Here is a 25,107-nt window from a genome sequence, read left to right on the forward strand (position 1 = left end):
CTCCTTGGGTAGAGGGTCAGCGCTGCGCTGCCCAGTGGGACCAGCACTGCCTCACTCGTGGTGCTACAGGAAGCCGTAAACAGATGCGCACACCTTGCGCACACCTTGGCACACACCACGTCCACGTTGGCCCCAGGACTGGACCGTCCCATTCCACCCCAGTCCCCTGTGCTGACAGCCTCAGTCTCTGCCAGGCCCACATCCCAAATCCTTTCTTCATCCTCACCCCAAGGCCCCTCCTGGTCTCTTGGGACCCACACCCTGCCCAGCCAGGCCGCCTCCTTCAGGCACCCGCACCTTTCTGCAGGCAGGCCCACTGTGTGTCAGGTCTGGACTGTGGGCAGGACATTAGGACAGCACAGGGGCGAAGCCAGCAGTGCCCACAGGTACAGGCTCAGCCTGATGAACAAAGAAGCAGGTGCAGCCCCACATGGGCTCAAGGCCTGGCTGCTCTGGAGGCCCTCACACCCCATCCCTGCCCTTCTCAGGACTCAACCCATCTAGGGCACAGGCAGGTCTCAGGAAAGAACAGTTGCAAGCCTGGGGTGAACAGTAATGTGAGAAGTTAACACAGGACTTTGGGATTCCTTTCACCCAAATTCCTATTTACTTTTTTATTAGCTACTTCCAGATGAACCTAAATTCAGCCCGTGACTGAACAGCACTTCCTCATTAAACCTCAAGAGAGGAGGAAGGGTGTAGCTCAGTGGCAGAGCTCATGCTTAGCATGCACAAGGTCCTGGGTTCAATCCCCACTACCTACCTCCATTAAAATAAATAAATACACATAATTACCTCCCCCTGTTAAAAAAAAAAACTCAAGTGAAACTGATAGACAGTTAAACAAACAGATCTAAAAGCTACAGGAAAACTCACCTGCACAAAAAACTCAGTGCTTGTTCTAGTTTTAAAACTGCATATAACTGAATTTTATAAGATCCCAATTTTAAGCTACTGAAAAGGTGAGAGCAGAAAGCAAGTAATGGGGTAACACAGGGATCAGGCACAATTAGGTGGCTTTTCCTAACTTTTCAGAACCATGCAGGACAGAGAAGGAATGTCCCAAGCCCTTAACTGGCCACTCAATCAGGCCACCCACTGCAGTCACTTGCAGCCACTCGCAAACAGGGGCTTGTGGAGGAGTGGCAACTGGAAGGCCCAGTGACAAGGCCTTCAGCCTGCCCTGCCCAGTCTGCCCCAAACTGCAGCCACGAGTTGAGGCCTGGGAGGTGGGCATGGCCCACAGCCCCTAAACAGACTCCACAGGACACACTGAGCCTGTTCCCTGGTTTCTTCTCAGAGCAGGCTTCCTCGAGGACAGGGCAGCCAAGGCGGAGTGGAAGGACAGGTTGCAGCTAGACAGCAAAGGAAGATGGATACACACACAAAGTCCCAAAGTAGACAGAGAAGGAGTCTGGCCAATCCCAAAGGAGGTGGGGAGGGAGGCTGGAGACAGAGCCGTAGAGGGGGTGGGTCACACTGGGCCAGGGAGGTCCCTCAGACTACCATGGACAAGGGCCTGGGGGCAAGAGACGTGGGCAGTGAGGCTCCGGTGGATAAGCAAAGGCCTCAGCCCTCCCTCCAGACCTCAGCTTTCACAGCCTCGCTGCCCAGAAGGTCTAACCCCGGGGTCCTCAAGAGGGCAGGTGGTCTAACCCAGCACAGCTTTCCCACGCCCAGCTGGGGCCCTGTCAGGTCACCCAGGCCAAGGACTCACACCCTGGGCCAGGCAGAACCGTCTCAAAGCTTTCTACAAATTCCAGGAGGCATCTCATGCCCTCGTGGTCCCTGGAACCCAAGCTCAGCCTCACACCACAGCCAGGGCCTTCCCGTTTCCCAGTCCATCTGTCTGGGAAAGCCCTCCTCCTCACAAGCCCCCTGAGGCCCTGGCTGGTGTGACCCTTAGGACGGGTCCCTGCCCCTACACCCCTCACCCACCATTCAGATTGCCCCACTGCTCCCAAGGCCTTGCCTGCCTCCAAGCTGGTGCTCCCCTCCAGGGCTCCCCAGCTTCAGACCCATGCCCAGCCCCCGGAGCAGCTGCCCTGTTGGAGCCCACTAGTGCCTGATGGGCAGGTGATCTGGGTGATCCTGGACGGGGGACACAGGACAGCAAGCTGTAGGCTCTGCCAGCAGACACCTTCCACATAGGGCCCCCTCAGTCACCCAGGGAGTCCAGGCCCAGTGAAACCCCATGACAGACCGTGCCCACAGGTGATGTCCGCTCTGACAGGTAGCCCCCCTGCAATGGGAACACGGGGCCAGCTCCCCTGCACCACCAGGCCTTGCCCCTCAACCTCAGCTCAGCATCAGCCTTGACCTCTGGGGAAGCTGCCAGGCTAGGGTAGAACATTGCTCCGTCTGGGCAGCCACTGGGCACTGACAGCATGAATTCAGCCAGAACAGTTGCCCTGTGCAGCCTCACCACACACAGGTCCAACACATGGCCGGGGTGGGGAGCCACCTTGGCTCCAGGGGGTCCTGGTGAAGGCCAGGTTGCCCTCTGGTGCCCTGTCCAGCTCTCCCTCGCTGCAGCCCAGGTCAAAAACAGCACCGTTACCAGGTGTCACCTGGAGACTTTGGGGAGGGGTCCTGCGTCCCACTCCCATGTTCCATCCATTGGGAGGCCCCCAGATATCTCTCAAGCCTATCCTCTCCCCGCGGTCCCCACCGCCACCCTTTTCCCCTCCAGGACCGCACTGCCCTCCGCCTCCAGGGACTCTGTGTAAAGCAGTCGAGGACTCTCACTCACTCATCAGGTCCTGCCCCAGCCCTGCGGCCACCCCTGCTGCCCCGGGGCGAGTCCCCTCCTGTCCTGTCTTGTCCTGCTGCACAAACCCCTGTGGTTTCCTCCCAGCAAGGACAGTGCCCTCTAAGGCAGGGACGCTTGTCTGGGCCTCTGGAGCGCTGCTAATCGTCCCCGCACCCCAGGCCTGGACACAAAGGTGTCTTGCAGTTCAAGGATGAGGTACTTCCCGGGAGCTCTGTTAACAGAGGTTCACTTCATCAACAGATTAAAGGAGAAGACTGGTATGTTGATCTCAAAAATGCTGACAACTCAGTGGATAAAAACCCACCAGCATTTCTGATTTTTAAGAAGTGGTCCAGCGACTAGGAAAGGCAGTACAGACATCCCTCAGTATCTGAGAGGAACTGGTTCTCAGACCCCAGGCAATACCGAAATCCTGGGATGCTCAAGTCCCTTAGATGAACTGGAGTAGTATTTGCATATAACCTGGCACAGCGTCAACGCTGCGTACATAGTTGTAAGTATAATGTAAATGTTATGCGAATAGTGGCCTTTGAGCATGCAGGGCAAATTCAAGTTTTGCTTTTTGAAACTGTCTGGAATCCTCCCGCCCAAGCATTTCTATCTGAGGCTAAAGTCCTCAAATACAGAGGGCTGGCAGTACATCGTTAACGTGGGAACAGACGTCCCTCTGAGTCCGATGGTGACACCCTCCAGGGTCCTCCCCACCGGCCCCACAGAACCTGGCACAGTAGGGAGGCAGGGCTGTGAGGCTCAGCATGGTGTCTCGGGACACTTCCTAAACCCACATCCGCCCTGGCCAGCCTCTGGGCTCAGCCTTCTTCACAGAGGTCAACCCAGGGTGTGTGAGGGGGAAGGGGGCCGTCTGAGCACGGCTCTGGGGACAGCTCAGGACGCGCAGGGTGCTCCCAGCCGCTCGTCTCTGCCCCCCGGGCCGCCAGACCAACTGCGCTGTCGCCCACCAGAACCAGCAAAAGCTCGGGGAAGTGGCGGCGGCACGCACCCTTCTCATAGACCCGAGAGATCTTACAGGCTAATGAGGAGCTAGGAGGATGTGATGGGGAAACACCCTTCACTGGCAATGCAAGATACAAACTACTCGGGAGTAAGACAAACAAAAATCCGCCAGCGCTTCAGTGCAGAAAGCCCCGCAGGCGCGCGGGCAGGAGGCGCCCCCCACGCCGAGGCCCCGTGCCCGCCGCAGCGCCCTCCAGGCAGGAGCCGGCCTCTGGCACCGAGGCAGCGCCAGGCCGCCCGCCGGCCCGGTTAGTAATTGCTTCGCCTACTCCCTCGCGTGACTGTGTCTCAGACCGGCGGGGTTCTGTCACTGGTTAGAGACCATAACACTGGGTGCTGGGCAGGTTAGGGAGCGAGCCCTTTCGGGTGCTGCTGTAACCCCTAGCACACATCTTAGAAACTTTCTTTAAATACTGTGTTTGAATAGGAAATATTCACCTGACTCAGCCCCTGAGCAGACAGTGAAAAGTTCCTCTCCCCGCCCTGACACACAGTCTGGCAATCACTGTCAGCACTGGCCTCCTGTCTATTCTCGCGGAATTTCTTTATGGAAAACCAAGTAAATACAAACAAGATTCTTGGTTTTCCCTCTTTTAACACAAAAAGTGACGCCTCACGCGCGCTGTTCAGACCCTCCGTTTTCCATCACCCCACACTCGGAGGTCTGCACCGTGGAGCGCAGCCACCCCTGCCCTGGGAGGCCTGTCACCGGAGTGGGCACTCGGGTGGGTGGCAGCCGCCCCTGTTCTGACACGCACACTGCATTCTTAGATCTGATAGACACTTCCATTGGCCTGGTTCCCACACTTTCACCAATACAATCCAGAGATCCAGGCTTCTGGGTCTTCGCCAATCTAGTAGGTGAGAAATGGTACCTTGGTGTCGCTAGAGCTTAAATTCTGCATGCTATTTGACCCACAAATTTAATTTCTAACAACCGTCATAGGTGCACAAGGATCCAAGTACAAAGCTGTTCAATGTAGCAGTTTCCAATACCAAAAAACAAAAACAAAACAAAAAAACAAAAATAAACTTAATGTTCCATGAGAGGAGATTAGTTTAAGTGGGATATGATTATCATATAAAAGAATATTATACTGTAAATTAATGTCATAGAAAGATGTGTTTGCTGTAACATTAAGTAAAACGAAGTTACATGTATCTAAAATATGCCATAACACTAAATCACAAAGTTGTAAGTAAATTAATTTACACTATAAAAGATCGCGCATTTTTTAAAAACAACAAGCACAAGACAAAAAGATGTGGCAGTTTTACATCAGTCAAGCTGGGCAGGGCAACTTGGAGGGACTGCCCTGAACAGTGGCCCCCAAAAGATACAGTCCCTGGCAACTGTGACCGTGACCTTATTTGGAAATAGGGTCTTGGCTGATGTGATTAAGTTAAGGGTGTCATGATGAGATCGTCTGAAATATCTGGCTGGTACTTAAATATAACGATGAGTGTCCTTATGAGCGACAGAAGAGATACCCAGAGGAAAAGCCGTGTGAAGATGGGGCAGAGACGGGAGAGATGAAGCCACAGACCAAGGAGCACCAACACTGCCAGGGGCTGGGAGAGGCAGGACGGCTCCCCTCTAGAGCCTTCAGAGAAAGGACAGCCATGCCAACACCTTGATTTTGGCCTTCTGGCCTCCAGACTGTGAGCGAATAGATTTCTGTGGTTTTAGACCACCTGTTTGTGGTCATTTGTTTGGCAGACACAGGAAGTCAATAAAGATTTTGTTACTGGGAGCAGAGTGCTATTGCGACAAACATCTGAAAGTGTGGAACTGGTTTTGGAACTGGGCAATGGACAGAGGCTGGAGAATTTTGAGGAGTGTGACAGGAAAGGCCTAGAATGCCTTGAACAGGCTGCTGGTGGAAATGCGGGTGTTAAAGGCGTTGGCTGAACTGCATTCCACCGCTGGATGGAAAGCAGGACTTATCAGTGATGAACCTGGATCTTTAGCTGAGGAGGTTTCCAAGAAAACGTGGAAGGTGTGACTTGGGTTTTTCCTGTTCCTTACAGTAAAGTGCAGGAGGAAAGACGTAACTTGTCGAAGGAACTGTTGAACAAAAAAGGAACTAGTGTGATGACCTGGAAGATTCACAGCCTATTCTGATGGCAGAAGGCGCTATGTGGGGAGACTCACTGTTAGGAAAGCGTGTTCTGGAGAGAAAGCCCACGATGTGACTGGACAAGCTTCCACTGAAGAGATTTGGCGTCTGACTCACAGACCCGCTCAGCCATCTGAACGTAAATAAGGGTTGGAGAGGGTGCATCCCAAAGAGCTGTGCAGGGACACCTCTTACCCAATGACACAGATTCCTGTGGCACACACGGGAGACCCACACGGCTTATGAGAATGTAGGATCAGCAGAAGCGCTGCCAGCTCGGATGGCAGAGAATAGACACAGGACGAAGTGAAGGAGGGCTGTTGGAATTCTGGGGCTCTACATGCAGGAAATGGGGGAACAGAGCTTCAGGCACATGTTACCTGCCCAAACAATTAGGGAGAATGACTCCAAGGGCAGAGCTTTGGCCCCAGCACGGAGCCATGGGCGCAGAGGCCGAGGCTGGAAGAGCGAAGCTGTACAGCCACAGAGCTGCGCTGAGGCCCTTGACTCAACGGAAGCCGCCCTGCTGGGCCTCCAGCTCGCTCGGGGCTGTCGGCCTGCTTATTTCCTTCCATTTCCCCCTTTCGGAATGGGGGTGTCTGTCTATGCCTGTCCCACCATTGTGTTTTGGAAGTACAGAATGTGCTTTCTAGTTTCTCAAGCCCACAAATGGAGAGAAATTTTGCCCCAGGGTGGGCCAATACCCAGAGTCCCATCTATACCTGATTTAGACAATTTAGATGAGACATGGGGCTCTGGCACTGGTAAGATTGAGGTGAGATTTTGGACTTAGCTTCCTTGCAGTAATGGATCAAGACTTTGGGGGATGCTGGGGATGGGGTGAATGTATCTTGCACATGACAGACATGAATTTTAGGGGGCCAGAGGGCAGACTGCATTGGGTTCAATGGTGGCTCCAAAAATACTCGTCTACCTCCAAATCCTTAGAACCAAGAATGTCACTTTTTTTGGAAGCAAGGTCTTTGTGGTTGCAATTAAGTCAAGAATCTTGAGGTGAGGTCGTCCAGGGTTACTAACCTCAGAGCAAGGGATTAGATTTAGGGGAGACCCTAAATCAATCGTAAGTGTCCTTACAGGAGACAGAGGAGAAGACAGGGGAGTAGGCCATGCTGACACCAGAGGCAGAAACTGCAGTGACACAGCTACAGGCCAAGGACCTCCAGAGGCCGGGAGAGGAGATGAACGTAACCAGCCCTGGGGCCAGGCGCTCTGCTGACAGTGTGGCCTCCGTGTCGCCACTCCGCCCTGGGGGGCAGCTTCCCTCTCACACGCCCTTGACACCCCACAGTCTCACACCTCCCCTCTCACCCCCACACTCTCAGCACCTCCCATCTGACCACGCCCCCCCAACAGGTCTCACCAGAGTCCTTGCCATCCCTCACGACCAAGCCAGGCACACCAAGGGCCTTGTCCCACTCGAGAGCTCCTGCCCAGGCAGCCGTCTCCTGGTTCAGCGCCACTTCCCCTTCCCTGTGCCCAGACCCCAGGCATGGCTCTGCCCCTGCCCCAGCCCCTTGCTCTGCTTCCCTGGCTTCCTCCGGCTCGGAGCTCAGGCCTCTTCTCTTCCTAGCAAAGGCCCCAAAGCACTGTCCCCAGCCTGGTCTCCCCAGCTCTGCCTGGCATTTCCCAGCGTCTCGGCATCGCCACCAGCACGCGTGTCTCACAGTCATCCCCAGTGCACTCCACCCAGGACCGGGCTCCTATTCTCCCACTGACCTCCTTGCAGAGGTGCCGCCCTCCCCCTGCTGCTCCCAGGCCCCACTGTCACCGCCACTGGGTCTGTCCTCAGCACCTTCTCTGGGGCCCCCTACAGGACTTCACGCCTGGTCAGGGTTTCTGCAAGGGTCCGGCTCAGGGTCCACCTTCCCGCCCATCTGTTGGCTCATTTGCAAACCACAGAACAGAGATGCAGCAGGACGTGGACCCTGCCCTCAGGGAGCTGCGTTTGGTGGGTTGGGAGATATTTAAAATCCTCTCTGTCACCCACTAATCTATGTCCAGACCCTGGGCATGACACCCCGAGTGTCCCACACACCTCAACCCAGAACAAATCCCAGATGGATTAAAGACAAAGATGTTAGAAAACAGAAACACGCACCAGAACTGGAAGAAGGTCTCAGCAGGACACAGACTCCAGAGCCGTAAAATAAGAGGCTGGTGAACTTAAAGGTGCATATGGCCAAGGACATCATGGAATTAAGTGGCAGGTGACCCTGGGGAACTTCTAAGAGGCAAAACAGCTGTTTCATGATCTAGGTGCTGGTCACTAGGCAACTCCGAGTTTTAACTAAGCTGTATATGTTTAATTTCTGTAGGAATGTTATACTTCAGCTAAAAATTTACTTTAAAAAAGTAACAAACTGAGAGAAAAATTTGAAACATTGATAATAGACAAGGAAGTTAATATTCATAATATATAAAGAGCCCTGCTAATTCAAAAGCAAACAAAACACCCTGTAGAGAAACAAGCAATGCTTTGGAACAGGGAACTCATGAAAGAAAAAGTACAAACAGTAACTATAAATGATACTCACTTTAATTAATAATCAAAAAACTCAAATTAAAACACACTAGACTCATCAACCACCGGGCGAGGCACTGGGCCTAGTCTGCCTCGCATCTGCTAGCTCATCGATGCTGGAAGGCAATTCAGAAATACAATCATTTTTAACAATAAGCCCAAGTTTCCATGTAAAGGGACCAGATAAATAAACTGAGGTACTTCCGTGTAGTGGAATATTTAGTACCCAATAAAAAGCATGAGGGTGCCCAGACAATTCAATGGAGGAAAAAAAAAATCTTTTCAACAAATGGTAATGGGACAACTGGATATCCACAAGCAAAAGAATAAAGTTGGACCCCTACCTCACACCATACTCAAAAATTAATTCAAAACAGATCAAAGACCTAAATGTAAGAGCTAAAATTATAAAACTCTTGGAAGAAAACATAGGCATAAATCTTCATGACTTCGGAATAGGCAATAGCTTCCTAGATACGACACCAAAGCACAATCAACCAAGAAAAAACAGACACATTAGATTCACCATAACGAAAACCTTCTGTGCTCCGAAGGAGACAAAAAATAAAAAGACAGTCTACAGAATCAAAGAATATTTTTTGTAAAGCACATATCTGATAAACAATTTGTATCTAGAATTCATAAATAACACTTACAACTCAATAATAAAAAGATAAAAACCCAATTTAAAAATGGATAAAACCTCTATTCATTCCTCAAAAGAAGACATACAAACAGCCAATATGTACCAAAAATGCTCAACATCATTAGCCAACGGAAATGCAAATCAAAATCAAGAGAGAACACTTCACACCCACTAAGACTAAATGTCTATCATCAAAAAAGCAGATGATAATAAGTGTTGGTGAGGATGTGGAGAAATTGGAAACCTTATCCACAATCATGGGGCTGCAGAAGGTGCAGCTGCTCTGGAAGCCAACCTGGCAGCTCTCCAAACAGGTAAATGTAAGGTTCCCACATGCTCCAGCAATTCCACTCCTGGCCTTGGGCCCGAGAGAGGGAAACACATATCCACACAGACATGTGCACACAGGTGTTCGAGCAGCATTATTCAAAATAGACAAAAGGTGGAAACAACCCAAATACCCATCAACTCATGCAAACATAAACATGAAACATAAAAAAGATAAGCAAGATGTAGTCTATCCATACCATGGAGTATTTATTACCCCACCACAAGAAGGAATGAAGTACTGACGTAGTACACCAGGACATCGTGAGCCTCGACAACATGCTGAGTGAAGGAAGCCAGACACAAAACTGTCTGATTCCATTATATGAAATGTCCAGTGCAAGCGAATCCATCGAGACCTAAAGTAGATCAGTGTTGGCCAGGGGCATGATGCAAATGTTCTGAAATCGATTGTGGTGATGATTTCACAAGTCTATTAATAGCTAAAAACCATTGAATTCTCTCTCTCTCTCTCTCTCACACACACACACACACACACACACGCACGCGCGCGCGCGCACACAAGCACACACACGCACACGCACTGTGGTAACCCCAGCCTCAAGACTAGGGGCCAGAGGTGTGACCCACCTTTTTTCTTTATCTACTTCCAGAGTGCCTGTTTGTTTTTAGCACATTTTGCTATTGACCATAAACACAGACCAAAAGCCCTCCACAAAGAGCCCCAAATAACCCCTAGCCTCCAATCCTGCTAGCTGAGCTCTGGCCACCGAAGATGACACCCCACCCCATGCTGTCACCCACTCACCCATGCGAGCACCCTGCAAAGGCTGCTGAGAGCCTGGGCCGGTGCCAGGGTCACAGATAACTGGGCTCAGAGTCCAGGACAGCAGAGGGCGGGACACGTGAGGAGGGTGCCGGGCACAGTGGCATGGGGCAGGCCGGGGCCTGACAGGGAGGTAGGGAAGCCCCTGCGGCTGAGCCTCGAAGCAGCACGGCTCAGTGTGCTCAGCAGGCCCCGCAGAAACACCGGCGCTGCCTACCACGGCTCCTGTCTCTCTCCAGCCCCTGCTCCTCTAGACCGGGGCAGGTCTCCCAGGTGGGCGCCTCCTGCAGGCTCCCCACTCTAACACCTACCTGGAGGACCTGGCCCACAGCCATCCCACCCTCTCACCGGCAGTACTCACCTCTGCCCTCCCCTCTCCACACCACTGCCCCCTCAGGACCACCACAGCAGGTTTGGCTGCACCGTCAAACACTGCCCTCCGCACCGTCCCCTCAACCTGACTCTGTTACCATCCTGCTCCCAGACCAGATGGGACAGCCTCGAAGTCTCTACCCAGGCCTTCCTGGCCGGCCCTCCCACTCCCTGCCCTGTATTTTATGCCTTGTCTGTCTGGACAGGCCTCTGGCCCCAGGCACAAAGCACCTCCCATGGGGGCTGGGGACTCCTTCACCACACACCCTTACCCCCACTGCCCACTCACCTGCATCTTCTGGACTCTCCCCTGCCCTAACCCTGCCTTCCTACACCTGACCCCAGGCCTCTCCAGGCTCCCTTGGCCCAGTCTCTCTGAACTGACGCAGGCCAGGTTCCGGAGACCCCCACCAGCCCACAGAGTCCTCAGCGTGGGAGGCCCCACCCATGGAGCACCAGAGCTCTCCAGCCACAGGCCCCAGTGGCCTTTAGCCTCACAGGAATCCACCCTGCAGGGAAGGCAGGGAGGATGGGGAGGGGCAAGGGACTCAGGCAGACAGGAAACTAAGAATGTTCTGGGAAGAGCACTAATCATGTGGGGAGGATTGGGGAATTCCAGAGGGAGAGCTGGGGAGTGAAGTGTCTAGGGTAAGGCCTGCGGAGTTGGGGGTTTAGGGTCACTGGGCCGAGGGGCTAAGAGGCCAGATTTTGGAGGCAGACAGGGAAAGCGCATCCTGTGGGTGACAGCAGGGCGAGGGTAGGGCTAGCGGGCAATGCCAGAGCAGAGAAGAAGCCAGGAGGCAGAAGCCAGAGCCCTTCATGGGCCCAGTGATGGGCCAGGAGTGGGTGTGAAGGGCTAGGCAGGGGTCCCCAAGGGCAGAGCCTGCCAGTGCTTGCTGGGCCCCAGGAGAGGGGAACTCCAGTCCCCCAGCCCAGTCCCCAGCAGTCATTCAACAGCTGAATTAGGAACCCCACCTCCCTCCCTCACTGGGGGTAGCCCTCCACTCCAGGGATGGACCACCAGGGCCTCAGGCCTCCAGAAGGTCCAAGGGGCTTGCAGCGGTCAAGCCTGTGGCCCATAACCTGGCCTCCTCTGGGCCATTTCTGAGTCTTGGCGGTGGCCCCAGCACAGCCCCCTACCCATCCTCTTGGCTCAAGCCAGGAGCTGAAGAGACTTAAGGTGCCCCAGAAGCCTCCCCTACCCTGGTTGCACAGCAGACCCCAGGACCGGCTCTCCTACCACTCTCAGCCACCCTCAGGCCAGGGCCACAACTCAGGCGGTCGCACCCTGGCACAAGCAGGTCCACCTCAGGCAGGTGCCCGGCCTCCACAGGAGGAAGCAGGCAAGCCCAGGAGGCAGACACGGGCCAGGTGACACCAACCCTGGCATCAGGGAAGCTGGGCTGGGACGGGGCACTGAGGTGGGAAAGCCCCAGGGTCCCGTCAGGCCTCACTCCTGCAAGGTAGGCCCCTCCGCGGAGGGAGTAGAGAAGAACACAGCTCCACAGGCTGGGGCACACCGGCGTGATACCCTGCCAGGCTCTGGAATCGCACAGAGCCCTGGACGTGATCAGACCAAAGAGGATTCTAGAACAAAGCACTTTTTATTCTGTGAAGGTGTCCCCACTTACACCAGAGCAGCCAGTTCATAATCAGTTCTGTCCTAGGGTTTGCCAGGAGAGCTGTGGCCCAAGTAGGCAGATGCTTCTCTGCCCTGGACCTGTCCAGACGGAGCCTCCAAGGCCTGGCCAGCCATGTGGAGTCCCCTCTAGACGTGCCCTCCCTCCCTGGAGGTGCAGTGGTCAGGCTCAGGATCCACTGTCACAGGAGTGTCTCTACCTGGCCCAAGTGCACGAGTCACAGAGGCAAACGGGTCAGCCACAGCACTGACAGGGAGAGCCATACAGCGCATTCGCCCTGCCCGGGACCCGGTGAAAGCTGTTAGTGGAGGACTGCCTAGCAGAGATGAGCCCTGGGCCCCGGGAAATCTCCCCTGACTGCATGAGGTCAGTGGGTGGACAGCGACTGTCCAGGGCTCCAGGCAAGGTCCCAGCAGGACCTCTCTCCCTGAACTGCCCTTGGAGGGCAGAGCCAGCATAACCAGCCATGTGGAGCTAGATCTGCTCTGGGCCAGCTCTGCCCAGGGCCCCACCTCGACCCCTCTAGCAGCTCACTCCCAGGCCCCTAAGCCTCTGTGGGCCAGCGGCCAGGGCTATGTCCACGCCTGCTCATAGTCCAGAGACCAGGCAACTGGGCTGTGGGCGGCTGACATCAGTGAGCGCCTGGGCAGATCCCAAGGCCCCAGGGGCCAGGGGGTGTGGAGCAGGGCAAGAGGGGCTGCCAAAGCCACAGGGTGAGCTCCTCTAAAGAGGAAGAGGGCTGCCCTGACCCTCCACGCCCACAGCTGCTCCCCAGGGGACAGGAAAGGGGTGTAACAGGGGTCCCTGCCAAGGAAGGATGGCAGTCTAGGTGCTCACCAATTTGGGGACGTGAGGAGAGGCAGCAACTATGTGACCCACTGCCAGGCAGTGGCAGCCATCCCCACCCCTCGGGGAAGCACCCAGCTGAGGGGCAGGGGACAGCTCAGCCTTGACCCACGTGTTGGCCGTGCATAGGCTCGGGACACACGACATTTGGCCGGAGCGGCCCACCCCACCCACCCGGCCGCAGGATGCCCTATTAAGGGCATGACCACAGGGCTCTGCCTAGCGTGCTGCCTCTTCCTTGGGCGCCAGCGGCCTCGCAGGTCGAGCGAGGCTGGCAGGGGCGCTGGGTTGGGCTCTGATCCGGACGGCCACCACGGACAAGGTGTCAGAGGCCAGACTGTCAGGCTGGAGGATCTGTCAGGGCCGGCCGGACGGCAGGTAGCCCACAGGGTGGGCGGGAGCTGCGGCGCCGTACCTTTGTACTTCTCCCGCACCTCCTCATAGGCCTGGATGAAGTCCTGCTCGTTGGGCGGCGGGCCGGGCGGCAGGCGGGCGGCCATGCCGGCGGGCGCGGGACGGGCGGGGCGCTGCGGCGCTGAGCGGGCCTCCAGCCCCCGGCGGCCACTCTGTCCCTGAGGCCCGGCGCGCCGCTTAAAGGGGCCGCCCCCGCCCCGCCCCGCACCCAGGATGCCCCACGGGCGGGGCGGGGCCGGAGCGCGGGGCCGGCGGAGCCCAGGGGAGCTGCAGCCGCGCACCCAGGCGCCTCCCGGCGTTGGCTGGCCCGAGTGGGCTCTGATGCTCCGAGTCTCGGTCCCACGCTGGTCCCAGTGGACTCACATCCACTTCCCGCTCCCGCCCGGGTCACTGGCCTGCCAACAGCCTGAATTCTCCTCGCCCGGCTCCCAGCCCTGCAGGGGACCCCTCCCTCACCAGCCTCGATCGCCCCGGCCACCCTGCTGCCCCAGGCGCGCCCCTCCCCCCATTCCCTCCATTGCACCTTAGGACCCTGCCATTGCAACAAGGGAGACGGAGCTGGTGTCTTCAATATAAAACCCTTACACACACACGAAATTTAATTATGTATTAAAAGGACTGAAATAGGGGATTTACAGAAGAAAAAATGCTTGGTTAAAAAAAATTTCTTTTCCACTCATCATATTGGCAAAGCCACCCGCCCTCTGCCCCATCCGCCAGAGTTGGCAAATAGCCTCTTTCCGGAATGCGCGGCAGTGTTCCTCTAACTAAACACTGCACGCCCTGTGACCAGAAGCCCCGTCTAGGGTTCAGTACTAGGAGGGTCGTCAGATGCACACACTCTGACACAGGTGTGGCCGCATGCAGACCACTGCCGCCTGCCAGCAGGGGCTGACACTGCGAGGGCATCCAGGGTTCCCTTTCACGTGGGTGAAAAAGAACCTGGTCCTTTGACATCCGCCATGTCCCCACGAGCCCCTGGGGGTGGGGCAGACAGCGGCTGTCCCGTGTTCCCACAAGCCGTTGCCTGTGCTTCCACCCACGAAGTTCCTCGTTGCCCGCATCACCATCTTCGCCTGGCACTGGGCTTCCAGCCCTCTTCCCACATGCCTCAGCCCACCCTCTCGGCCTTCTGCAGGGGCCAGCCTGGCTCTCAGGCACCTCCTCATCATTCCGCCCTTGCTGATGGACTGGGGTCTGTGCTCTGGAGTGCCATCATCACACCTGGGCACTGGACCCTCGTCCTGAGGCCTGCGATGGTGGCCCCACAGCAAGTTCAACCTCAGGCCTCAGACAGCTGACCGGGTGGAGCCAGCAGATGGCGCTGTGGGGTCTGCAATCACCTGGGACAGGAGAGGCCCCCTCTCAGGCCTCCCATACCTGCACAGAGCACACAGCAGGTGCTCGGTCAACCAGCAAGTGCTTATGAACTGGACAGACAAAGCCCTTTGGTATTACCTGCAATGCGGATGACCGCCCGCTCGGCAGGGTCCAAGACACTCCCATTCCCCCCGGGACCGCCTCCGCCTCGCCGGCTCCGCTGTGTTTTTTCCAGGTTCCAGGGCAGTGTGTCCCCAGGGCTGGGCGAGCCACTGCCTCCATTGGAGCCATCCTCGACCACTGCCCGAACCTCGGGGTCCTCGCCCGACATGACCTCCTGGAAAGGGAGCAGGAGGGGGGGGTCACACCTCTGTGTATGGGGGAGATACTGCACACTGACCCGTCACATCCTGAACCTAGCCCCTGAGCCCACCCCAGCCACACTATTACCTGGACTCTGACACCTACACCTCTCCTATGTCCCCTCATCCACATGCGGAGCCCCCTCACCCTTTCAGGCCAGACACTGACACCCTTTCCCCTCATCCACAGTTGGCCTCACTCCCTCCTTGCTCATGCCCCAGACACCCACACAGTGACCCCTTCCAAGACATTGACCTCACTCCCTTCAGTCTATCACCAGGACACTGACCACCACCAACCCCGACCCAGCCCCAACATTCATCGCCACTCCCTTCTCTTAGTCATCCAAATACTGGCCCCTCCACGCTGTCCCCCAGGGGTTCACCCCATCAGAAGACACTGATCCCACCCTCCACCCGTCCAGGCCACACCTGGACCCTATCTCCTCTAATATTCAATCAGCCAGCAAGCTTGGCCATCGGGAGACACCCGGCCTTCAGGGAAGGACCCAGACCCCACGTCCTGAACGCTGGCTGTACCTCCAAGCTGTCTGAACCAACAGACTCCTGTCGCCTTACCCCACCCCAGCTCCAGCGCTGTCCCACCTTGGTCTCCGCAGTGAAAGTCTATAAATAGCTGGAGCCGCAGCGGCGTGGGCCGCGGGAGTTGTGCTGCGGCAACTGACAGGGAGCCTGGCCGCCCCTCCAGCAGCCCATCCTGTGCGGCCGCACACTCGCACCGCCGGGCCGCCAAAGCCCACCCACACCCACGCGTGCACACTCCTCGGCTCCCCCTCCCCACCAGAGCTGGCGTGCAGGAGGTGAATGGGGCTCTGTTCCGGCGAGGGTGGGGTGGCGTGGGGGCACAATGTGGGCTCTGTGCCTCTGCCCTCAGGCTAAGGGCGAGGAGGAGACAGCGGGCACCGAGCTGGGGGCCACCCCGCCGCGCCTCCCACGGACTCCTCCGCAGGCCGCCTCTGATCCAGCCCCCCGCGCGGCGCCCGGCGGGCAGCCGCACCTCCCTAGCAGCCTTTCCTGCCCACACCCGGGGCACCGCCCGTCCAGTTCCGCAGTCTCCGCGCGCAGAAGTGGTGCCCTCCTGGGGAGGATGGGCCACGACGCAGCCTCCAGTTCCGGGATGCCTGTAGCAGGAGAGCCCCGACCCGACCCCGCATCTCCCGTGCGCCGCGCCTCCCTTTCTCGCCCCGGCCTTACGTGCCTGGTGGCTCAGCTCAGCTGAGTTCGGCCGCTGCAGCCAGACTGCCGTTGCCGGGAGAGTTGCGCAGGCTGCGCGGGCGGGGCGAGCCCGGAACCCCGCCCTGGCCCCAAACCGAGCGCCGCCCGTGCGGTCCTGGCGCCCGAGTGCGCGCGGAGCCGGGGGCTCACCGAGGTGGCGGGGCTGGAGCGCGAGCGCGACTTCTCCACAGCGCCCCCGCCGCGCGCACCCCTACCGCTGGGCACGGCCCCCTCCCCGCGCGCAGAAGGCGGGCCGGTCGGCAAGGAGACGTTGTTAGGGGAGCGTGCGTGACACTAAGGCGACGTGGGGTCACTCGGGTGCGCGCTGGGTCCGGCCTCGGCCGTCCGCACAGGGCCGCCCCAAAGTAGCAGCGGGCTCTGTCCCCCAGTCCCCGCCGCTAGCCACGCCGAGGTTCCCCACCCCGCAAACAGAGGTCGGACCCGGACTCCAGCAGGCCTCCCTGCCTAGTTTCACGTACACGTTTATTCAAACGACATAGTCGCGCCCAAGCTCGGGCGAGGTAGGGCCGAGGCGGGCGGTGTCGGGCCGGCCCACCTTCATCCTGGGCTCTGCTCACCCCTGGTAGTTGGGCCGGCCCACGCGGGGACCTGGCCCCGGGGGGAACACAGCCCCAAACCTCCTGGTCCGACCGCCCGTACAGGCACCACAGCAGGAGACAGGGATGTCCCCAGGCAATGGAGGGGGCGAGAGGGCGGTGCAGAGCCGAGCCTGGGGAGGAGGAGGCCGGAGGCTGGGCCGAGGGGAGGTTCTCCTGGGTTAGGTAGCTGGGGAGTCGCCCAAGTGCCTAGCCGGCTCCCCAGTGGGAGACCAGGACATGTGCTTGCATGTGATGAGGTGGGTGGGCAGCGCCTGGGTGTCGTGAAAGATGACGAAGATGCTGGGCTGGCGGAGGCAGTCCACCGCGCTGTCGTAGCGCAGGAGCACGTGGCCCGGAGCGCGCAGCGGAGGTGCCCGCAGCCCGCGGTGGCCCTGTCCGTAGTCGCCCGTCAGCACCCGCGCCACGAACACCGCCTTGTGGCCCTCAGCGTTGGGGGGCGAGTAGCGGTCCTGCACCGACAGGGAGGCGCGCTTGGCGAAATACACGCCCTGTCCGTAGAGCGTGCCTGCGGACGGGATGGGCGGGGGTCAGGGTGGTTCCTTCGGCCGATCCCATGCCCCTGCGGGGCCCCAGTCCTCACCGTTGCGGCCGCAGAAGCTGCGGTTGAAGCCGTGTGCGCAGATGTCAGGGACGGTGGGTGCGGATGTGCCGTGGTACAGGACCTGCTCTACTGGGCGACGGTCGCAGCACTGCTCCAGGCGCTCCCGATGCAGCTCGTACTGCTGCTGCAGCAGCGGGTGCAGCACGCGCTCCACCTGGGGGGCCACGGTTAGAGCCAGACTGTTTGGAGACCCTCCACACCCCCTGGGCCATAGAACAGAGCTGTGCCCAGAAATCAAGAGGCCTCTCCTGGAGGAGTTCAGGGTCTGGGGAGACCTCACAGCTCCCATCATGCTCTGCCCAGTAGCAGGCATTAGGTGGGTGTCAGCCATCTCACTGAGGTGCCAGGTAGCATTGGGGGGCGACCAGGGAGCCACCCCTTCCAGGGAAGTCTGATCCTTCCAAGGAAGCCTGCAAGTGGGCAACCCAACCACTCACCAGAACTCACCATGCACAGCCAGGCCTCTGCAGAGAAAAGCCGAGCTCCGTGCCTGCACTGCCCACAGGACTGTACTCCCCACACCCAGAGATTCCCCCCACCTCTCAGTGATGGGGAGACCAAGGTGACCAACCCTGTGATCACCAGGGAGGAGTCGATTCCAGGACCCAAAAAGTTTCTCAAGAAATTCTAACTAGTCACTTCAGAGGGATGCAAAAGAATATTATATCCATGAAACAAGACTACCTCCAGTGAAAAAGAAACAGTCTGAAAATTAGAAAGTTCTTAACATTAAGAATGGAATTGCTGCACGGCATAAAGTGGAAGGCCGAAAAATAAGATAATGAAAATGGAGTTCAGGAAGTGACTCAGCGTGCAGAGCTAAAGAAGATTGGAAACTGTGAGAGGACAGATCAGGGAGAGGACAGAGGAGGTCTAACATCTGAGTAACAGGAGCCTCACAAGAAGATGACACACAGGTGATGGGAGCAAGTGAAGGCTTAAGCGGAGACAGTTTCCCTGAGCTGAAGGTGGCATCTTCAGATGGAAAGGATCCACAAAATACCAAGGACAATGGGGAAGGCACGCCCCAGCACCTACCTGCTGGGAAAACTTCAAACTTCAAAGTGAAAGAAAACTCTACAAGTGTCCAGACACACACACACACACACACACACACACACACACACACACACACACACGCCCCAAAGTCAGTTTACAAATGTGGGGAAAAAATCTCACATTCTCATACTGGGCTTCACACCAGCAACACTGGATGCTAAGAGACCTAGGAATGACTTTTTTTAACCTTTCCAAAAACAAACAATGTCAAAGACTAAAGAAAAAGAGTTAAGTCTGTCAAAGATCTGAAGGGAAACATTTTGATCCTGGACCCTATATCCAGCCAAATTATTAATAGTGAGGAAAAATAAGGACAGATTAAGAAATGCAAGAATCAGCTGTGCTTAAGTTAACAGAAATGTCTTCATAAAAACATAGCATCTTTTGTCTGAAAAACAGTATTACACTAACATCAAATTATAGTTGCAAATTACCTCAAATTGTAAAAGGCAAAATAAATTTAAAAGTCCAAGTTGTTTACTACTGACTCAAGGACATCCTCCTACTAAACGAAAAAGGAATCTATGCAAGAGGGTGATGGGTCACCACGAGTAACCCAGCAGCCAAGCACCACATGGAAAAATGAAGAAAGTAAACAAAATTAGGAGCCATTAGACCTTGAATTCTAGAATATTCTTTTTCATGAAACATGGTTTTAATAGCTTGGATTTCATTTCCCTTTTTCCTCTCTGGTCCAGTGGTAAACATTTTTCATTACCGTTATATTTTCAAAAGCCTCTGGCCCCAGCACAGAGCTTCATGACAGTTATAGATTAGAAGGTGACATTTGTTGTCAACCTTACCAGCATAAAAATCATGTCACTGACCAAACTATGAAAGGGACAAGGGAGGAAGAGGTGAAAGAAGGGGAAGGGAAGCCCACTCTCATCTTCCATGCAGAAAAGCAAGAAATGGTCTCTAAAATTGTTACATGGAAAGAAGACTCGAGTGTACCACACAAAGTCACAAAGAATCAAACTCATGTGACTAACAGAACCTCGAGAGTGGGGGGCGTGACTGGTGTGTCCCTCCTTCTTCAAAGTGCAAAAGTGACAGCTGCTAAGTCCAGAAATGCAGGGAAAGTACTCCATGCAAATTACAGTGGCCACCTCCAGGAAAGTGGTGGTGGTGTGGCTGACTGGGCCAGGTCTGGCAAAGGCCCGAGGTTCTGCAGTTCTGGCCAGCTCCAGGTCGCTGCTGCTGCTGCTCAGTCGTCCCCCCCCAACTCTGTGCATAGAGTCAAGAGGGCCACCTGCCTTCACAGCACAGGGCACCAGCTTGCCACTGTCCCTTCCTTCCTGCCGGTCTGTGGCCAGCACACCCCCCGAGATTCTTTCCCTTTAGTCCTGAGCACTGAGCCCTGCACTCTGCTCCAGCTCCGCTCTCATCCCCCTCCTTCCTTCCGTGGCCAGCTCATCTTCAGACTTGTCCCTGCGCTCACCTCCCAGTTACTCTTGGTCACTGGGCACTGCCCTCACACTCGCTTGCCAGCAGACCAGCCTGGCGCAGCCTCCTCCTCAGTCCTTCCTTCCAGTCGGCCGTGCAGAAACTCTGGGCCTTGCAGCCCTTCAGGGTCCCCCCACTGCTCCCAAGCCCCTCCTTTTGGCCCCTTCTTCCTTCCTGCCTGGGCAGCCAGGAGCTCCTGGGGTTCCCAGAGCTTCACTCTGGCCCCTCACCAGTTGTTCCCAGCCTTTCCTGAAACACACCCACACTCAGAGTTGCCACATTTTGCAAGTAAAAATGCAGGAGGAGGCTGCCTCCCTGCAGCGGCCCTCTTGCTGGGCCGACCCCGTGGGAGGCAGAGGAGTGCAGAGAATTGCACGAGGTGCAGTACGCGGAATGAGTAATCCTCATAGTAGCCACGATATGGCAGTACCACCACATGCTCCAGAGCCGGGAACTGTGGCATGGAGATGGTCATGCTATCCACGGTCATCTGGCTGTCATTGGCAAAGTGGGGTCCTGTGCTGGGACCCCCTAACCTCCACAGCCTTCCGCCTCCCTGTCCCAGACTTGTCAACACATTTCAGGCGGGGAACGGGGCTGGGGAGGCCCAGTGTTCCTCTGTCCCCCACAGCCTCCAGCCTGCTGGGCAGCTTCTGGCCAGCTGACCCTAAGGCTGATGGCCCCCAGGTTCTGCAAAGCAGAAATGGTGCCATGAGCCTGGGAGGCCAGAGGCTGGGAGGACAGAGTGTGGACTCACCCGGACAATGCGGATCCTGCCATGGGGCGCGTCCAAGGTGTCGTAGAAGGCCTGTACCACCATCTGGAATTCCCTGCTGCTCTCAGCCAGACACTCCAGTCTGCCCAAGGGCTCCCTCAGCCTCTGTTGTGGCACTGACACACAGAGAGCAAGGGGGTCGAGGCCATGCCTGGGGCACCAGCCCCCGATAGCTGGCCCACTCCTCCTTCCCCCAGTCTGGATGGCAGACTCACGAGGGGGCCCCGAAGCCACCAAGAGAGAGCTCAAACTCTGATCCCGGGGGCCAGCCAGCAGCGCTGCTAAGTGGCGGGCCGCACGGGTGGGCTGGGCCGCAAAGCCACGGAGGACGGTGCAGTCACCGCGACAGGCAACACTCACGCCGTGGCACCGCTCCAAGCGGGCACACAGCTCTGCGGGCAGCACACAGTCCTGGGGCCCCACTGTCTCCTCCCAGAGGTGCCCCTCCAAGGCAGCCTCTAGTGCTCGGTTCAGCTCATCCATATCCTGCTCAAAGGCTGCATGCACCACCAGCTGGGCCCAGCCGCCAGAGTCTGAATCCAGGAGCTCCTCTTCTTTCTCCAAGGTCGGTAGCTCCAACAAGGAGAGGGCCAAGGCTCGCTGCAGTGCGACAGCCTCCTCCTGCTCAGCCACCTGGCCTTGTGGCTCCAGTGACCGGTAGAGAGCCAGCTGCAGGGCAGCCTCCTCCTCCAGCTGCCCAGATGCCCCAGTGCTGGGGGCCACAGGCCCCTCCCCGGCCCTGGGAGTCGCTTCTTCCTCCTCTTCCAGCAACTCCGGCACCCCAGTGCTGGGGGCCACGGGCCCCTCCCCAGCCCTGGGAGTCGCTTCCTCCAGCTGCCCCTCAGACTCCTCCTCTCCCAGCTCCAGCGGCAGCCAGTCTTCCCCGTCCAGGCCCTCCAGGGTGGCCAGCAGCTCTTGGACCTCCTCTGGGGGCAGGGAGAGGCACTGGGTCAGGGGTCCAGCCCAGCCAGGGTGGGACTGAAAGAGAGGACGAGCCAGGAATGGGTGGAAGATGGAGGAGGCCTTAGAGGGTATATGGTCACAAGACCGAGACAGGTGGGACTGCAGAGCAGTAGGACAAACCATGAGGTCAAGAAAGGGCCACAGGATGTGCTTGGCATCCTCAGGGAGCCCTACCCAGGCTCACGTTCTCCTGGTCACTGTCCATATTGTCTGGAGGCCACAGGGTGTGGGAGTGGCCAGGGAGGGCCTGGAGGGTCTCAGTGGGGTCCGCCTGTTGGGAGGGAGTGTCAGGGCTCACCTGGTGCATACCCCACCCCAGGGGCCTCTGAGCAAGGGTGGAGGTACCAGGGGCTGAGGAGAGAAAAGGGGCGGGCAGGAGTGGGCTCCATCTCTACCTCTCCAGGGTCTGTGTCCAGGGCGGCCCTGTTCAGACGCTCTGTCCCAAAGACACACTGGAACTGAGCCTCCAGCCCCTGAAGAAGGCTCTGCCCCTCTGGGCTCAGCAGGAACCTGGCGCTGCCTGGGTGCTTCAGGCTCAGTACGTGACAGCTAATGCTGCCCAGCAGACTTTGCAGAAACTCCTCGGCTGCCTGGCACGGGGCCAGGGCTCCACAGAGCTGCAGGACCACGGGGTGGGGTGGGGGCAGTCTGCAGGTTTAGGGCACAGGATAGGCAACCAGAGCCCCCAGCAGGAGAGGAGGGTCAAAGGAGGAATCCTCAGGGGTCACTCACCCGAAATCCAGTCATGTCTGGTCCCTCAAGTGGACAGAGGGCAACGTCTCCCAGGCCAGCAAGAAGGTCCTCGTGGTAGAGCTGCATGAAGCGCACCGCTCCCGGCTCCATTAGCAGCACCGCCTCCACCAGGCCCTCCTGCCCTGGCGACCCCACAGGCCCTAGGCTCCCCGACCCCACCTGCCCTGGAGACCCCGTGGTGATCTCCGATGGGCCTGGAGACCCCATAGGCCCCGGGCTCACTAGCCCTGCCTGCTCTGGAGACCCCACAGTCCCCAGGCTCACCTGGGGCCCCTCCTGTTCTGAAGACCCCATGGGCTCCAGGCTGACTGGCCCGGCTTGTCCCAGAGAGGACCTGTCCTGGAGAGGACCTGCCCTCAGAGAGGTTCCCCATCGCCCTGGTGCCTCCTCAGAGCCCGGTGTCACGTCCCCTGCACAATTCTGTGCCCTCACTGGCTCTCCACCCTCCAGGAGAGCATGCTCGGTGGCCCCAGGCCCCAGCGTGGCTAGGTGGTTCCCTCCACTGGTGTCTTTGGCAAGCTCCTCAGGCTCTAGGACGTCGTAGTGGGGCACGAGGCTCAGCTCGGAGCCCTGCAGCCAGTGGTCCTGCTGCAGCACCCGTTCAGCCGCTGGGAGGAAGGGAAAAGGCCAGAAGACCGTCAGGGCTCCGAGGGACAGCGGGGGCTGGGCCGGGTCTGTGCAGCCCTACTCACCCTGCCACTGCTGAAAGGAGATGACGGTGCCCAGGCCCCCGGGCAGGCTGCGCACGCCTTCCAGGGCCCCGCCTCCACTGCGGCGCTCGTTCTCCAGGTACAGCTCCAGCAGCAGCAGGTCTGCAGGGGGGCTGCTCTCCACTACACGCACGGCTCGGGCCCGAGGCACCCAGGCCAGGGACACCTCTGCCCCCTCCAGATCCAGGGCCCGGGCCCGCTCCTTCAGGACACAGACTTCTGCGGGGATGATGCGAGTCAGCTCAGGGCATTTCCCCCAACGGGCACATCTGCCCCAACCCTGCCTCTCACCTGCCTCAGAAAGGGGCACAGGCAGCTGGACCAGGGCCCGGTCTGGTCGGGGACTGGCCAGGATGTGGCAGGGCTGCTCCGGGTGCCCTGTGGCACAAAGAAGGGCTTGCACATACTGCTCCAGGTGCTGGGGTGCAGTGTCAGGAGACAGCCCTTGGAGCAGCAGGCGTGTCGGGGCGCGTGGTGGGGCCGGCCGCAGGCTCAGCCGAGCACCCTGAAGCACGTGTGCCTCCTGGGCCAAGACCCTTGCTGCGTCTGCAGGCAGGGGTAGAGTGGGGTGTCAGGGCTGACTGCGGGCAGGGGGCCCAGACTGCCCCTTTTCATCGGTCCCCTCACCTGCAGGCTCCCGAAAGGTGAGTATGCCCCCGAGGCCAAGTCTTTGCCAACTCAACACAGGTCCTCCCCCAGAGCTTCGGCGGTTCTCGAAGTAAAGTGTGAGCAGCTCGTCCGGGACGTCAGGGAGCAGCCCGCTGAGTTCCACTGCTGCCCCCACGTCCGCTTCTGCCTCCCCCATCACAGCCCTGGGGCCGGAAGAGTGGGTAGGGTAGCGGCCCCACAGTCCCGCCTCACCCCTCCCAGCCCCTTCCAGGCCCCTTGGCGGCATTCCTGGCACCCCTCGTCATTACGGGCACCCCACATCCCCACACTTACACTCCCCCACTACCTGGGCCGCCGTCAGCCAGGACTCCCTCGCTGGCCCTGAAGCAGAAGGCCTGGGGCAGGAAAACAAAAGTGAAAGTGTTGGAGGGAGGGGCCTGTGGTGCTGGGGCTGAGTGCCTGCCTCTTGGTGCTTCCATTCTCAGGCCCCTCCTCTAGAACTTTCCAGCCCCACCCCCCAGCTCCTCAGCCCAACCCACCAGTACCATCTGTCCCACCCCAGCCCACCGGTTGGTATAGTGGGTAAAGTGGCTCCTGGCGGTTCTCCACTCCTACTGGCCCTCCCCTGTGAACCACAAACGGCCAACCACAGTCCCTGCTAAATCCAGCAGGGGGCTCGAGTCGCTGCCCCCACTTCAAGGATCTCTAGCCTCTTTGTTACCACCCCCCCACCACTGCGGGCAGCATGACCCCTCGACTCTCCAGGCCTAGACCGGCTGGGGCAGGCTCTCCACTCTCCCCAGCAACCTTCACAACTGCAACCGTGCTCACCCTTAAACAGCTAGCAAGTGACCCACTCCCACCTCATGAGCAGGGAGGGCGAGCAGCTTCCTCGCTCTCTCAACATCCCAGCACAGCCTTCCTCCACCTCCTGTACTCCCTTCCCGGTGGCTCGCTCTCTGATTCATGCACCTGCCCAGCCGTCCCATCCTGCGTTGTCATCGTTGCTGTCAAAGTTGTCACCAAGGCCAACCCCAGAAGGTGCAGGCACTGTGCTGACACGCCCTGCTGCAGCAAATCTCCTCATCGCAGAAGGGTACATGGAGGTGCAGACAGGGCCTGTGGCAGTCCTGAGCCTCACGCTCAGGTGCACCTTTAGAATCCACACTTCC

The 25,107-nt window shown here is 58.0% G+C and overlaps 2 protein-coding genes across 3 annotated transcripts in view; both read right to left on the reverse strand.

The window, feature by feature from the left end:
- PLEC (plectin) overlaps positions 1-16,561 on the reverse strand; it is a 56,326-nt gene extending 39,765 nt beyond the window's left edge. The window contains exons 1-2 of one of the 2 annotated variants that reach the window (XM_072949967.1): positions 16,383-16,561; positions 14,940-15,138 (exon numbers count right to left, since the gene is read on the reverse strand). In XM_072949967.1, coding sequence (XP_072806068.1) covers positions 14,940-15,132 — 193 coding nt within the window. In that variant the 5' untranslated portion in view covers positions 15,133-15,138; positions 16,383-16,561. Of the gene's footprint in view, positions 1-13,482; positions 13,617-14,939; positions 15,139-16,382 lie in introns of those variants that run through there. The other variant, XM_072949971.1, reaches the window with a different exon arrangement.
- Positions 16,562-17,040: 479 nt separating this feature from the next.
- On the reverse strand, positions 17,041-24,441 carry PARP10 (poly(ADP-ribose) polymerase family member 10). The gene is made up of 11 exons (XM_015245182.3): positions 24,282-24,441; positions 23,954-24,138; positions 23,618-23,872; positions 23,309-23,545; positions 22,596-23,224; positions 22,259-22,480; positions 22,038-22,134; positions 21,116-21,826; positions 20,883-21,016; positions 17,600-17,774; positions 17,041-17,524 (listed from the first exon to the last, which is right to left on the reverse strand). The coding sequence occupies exons 2-11, from the start codon at positions 24,129-24,131 to the stop codon at positions 17,178-17,180; spliced, it is 2,985 nt and encodes a 994-aa protein (XP_015100668.3). The 5' UTR covers positions 24,132-24,138; positions 24,282-24,441; the 3' UTR covers positions 17,041-17,177.
- Between the last annotated feature and the right edge of the window lie 666 nt (positions 24,442-25,107).

Source organism: Vicugna pacos, chromosome 25 (assembly GCF_048564905.1).
Source record: "Vicugna pacos chromosome 25, VicPac4, whole genome shotgun sequence".
Classification (NCBI taxonomy): Eukaryota; Metazoa; Chordata; class Mammalia; order Artiodactyla; family Camelidae; genus Vicugna; species Vicugna pacos.